Raw genomic sequence first — 959 nt, 5'->3', positions numbered from 1 at the left:
AGCTATGTTTATAAAATGGTTAAAAAAAGGGAAATGCATCACAAAAATATTTAAGAAAGGTTTGTTGCACTATACAGTTTCATATAAACATAAAATAACATTCCTTACCGTTTTAAAAAGATAAAGAGTCATGTTTTAATGTACTATAAACAATTACAACTTTCATTATTTAGCTGCTATTAGAAGATTATATTTCTTTATATAAGCTATTGGATGGAATGACTAACTGAAAAACGCATGATGCAAAAATTGCTAAAAATGTGAAAAAATAAAATTCCTTTCTGCAATCTTAAATGTACCAATCAATGCCATCTTCATTCACCTTACAACATCACACTGAGGTGTTCAAACCCAGGGCCCTTTCAAACACCTTCTGTGCATCCTCAGAGAGCATGTCAAGGAATTTATTGAGAGCAAAGTAGGTGAAGGTGAAAGAGAGGGCCATTGCTGCTGGGATTCCAAGTATTGGAATGAATCTGGTTCCTTCCTCTGCTGCCAATAATGTAGCTACAACTCCAAGTTCAGCAAGCAGCTTCAGGACAAGCTCTGGTGTTATATCTACTGCAGCCAGTGATGAAACTATGATGGCAAGCAGATCATCCAATGTCACACCTGTACTATCAGCAAGTCTCCGCAGTGACGGGATATCAAGACCAAACCCAAATACCCATCTTGTAACAACACCAACCAACAGGCTTATGTCAACAGCAGTAGAGAGTCCAGGAACTGGTACAGCTGCTACAGCTGCACTAAGTGTTGCTAAGTATTTTATTTTGGAATGAAAAGCCTTTTTCTTCTTGTTGATGACCTCCAGGCTGATGTTGGGCATGGCCAGCAGCAGAGCATGTTTCTTGTGTGCAGGAAGTTCTCTCTCTAAGGTGTTTAATAACAGAGAGAAGTCATACAGGCGGGGATGATGGTTGGACACCAGGAAGACTTGAGGAGAGACCACACCTTGT

The 959-nt window shown here is 39.3% G+C and overlaps 1 protein-coding gene across 1 annotated transcript; it reads right to left on the bottom strand.

Moving 5' to 3' along the window:
* Window positions 1-110: 110 nt before the first annotated feature.
* LOC121940044 (interferon-inducible GTPase 5-like) lies at window positions 111-955 on the bottom strand (the record flags this gene model as incomplete). The annotated part of the gene is made up of 1 exon (XM_042482921.1): window positions 111-955. A coding segment is annotated over one exon (624 nt), but the record flags the coding sequence as incomplete, so codon positions are not given.
* Between the last annotated feature and the right edge of the window lie 4 nt (window positions 956-959).

Source organism: Plectropomus leopardus, unplaced genomic scaffold (genome assembly GCF_008729295.1).
Source record: "Plectropomus leopardus isolate mb unplaced genomic scaffold, YSFRI_Pleo_2.0 unplaced_scaffold72332, whole genome shotgun sequence".
NCBI lineage: Eukaryota > Metazoa > Chordata > Actinopteri > Perciformes > Serranidae > Plectropomus > Plectropomus leopardus.
Note: the sequence above shows the minus strand (reverse complement) of the source record. Positions and strands in the feature narration are given on the sequence as shown.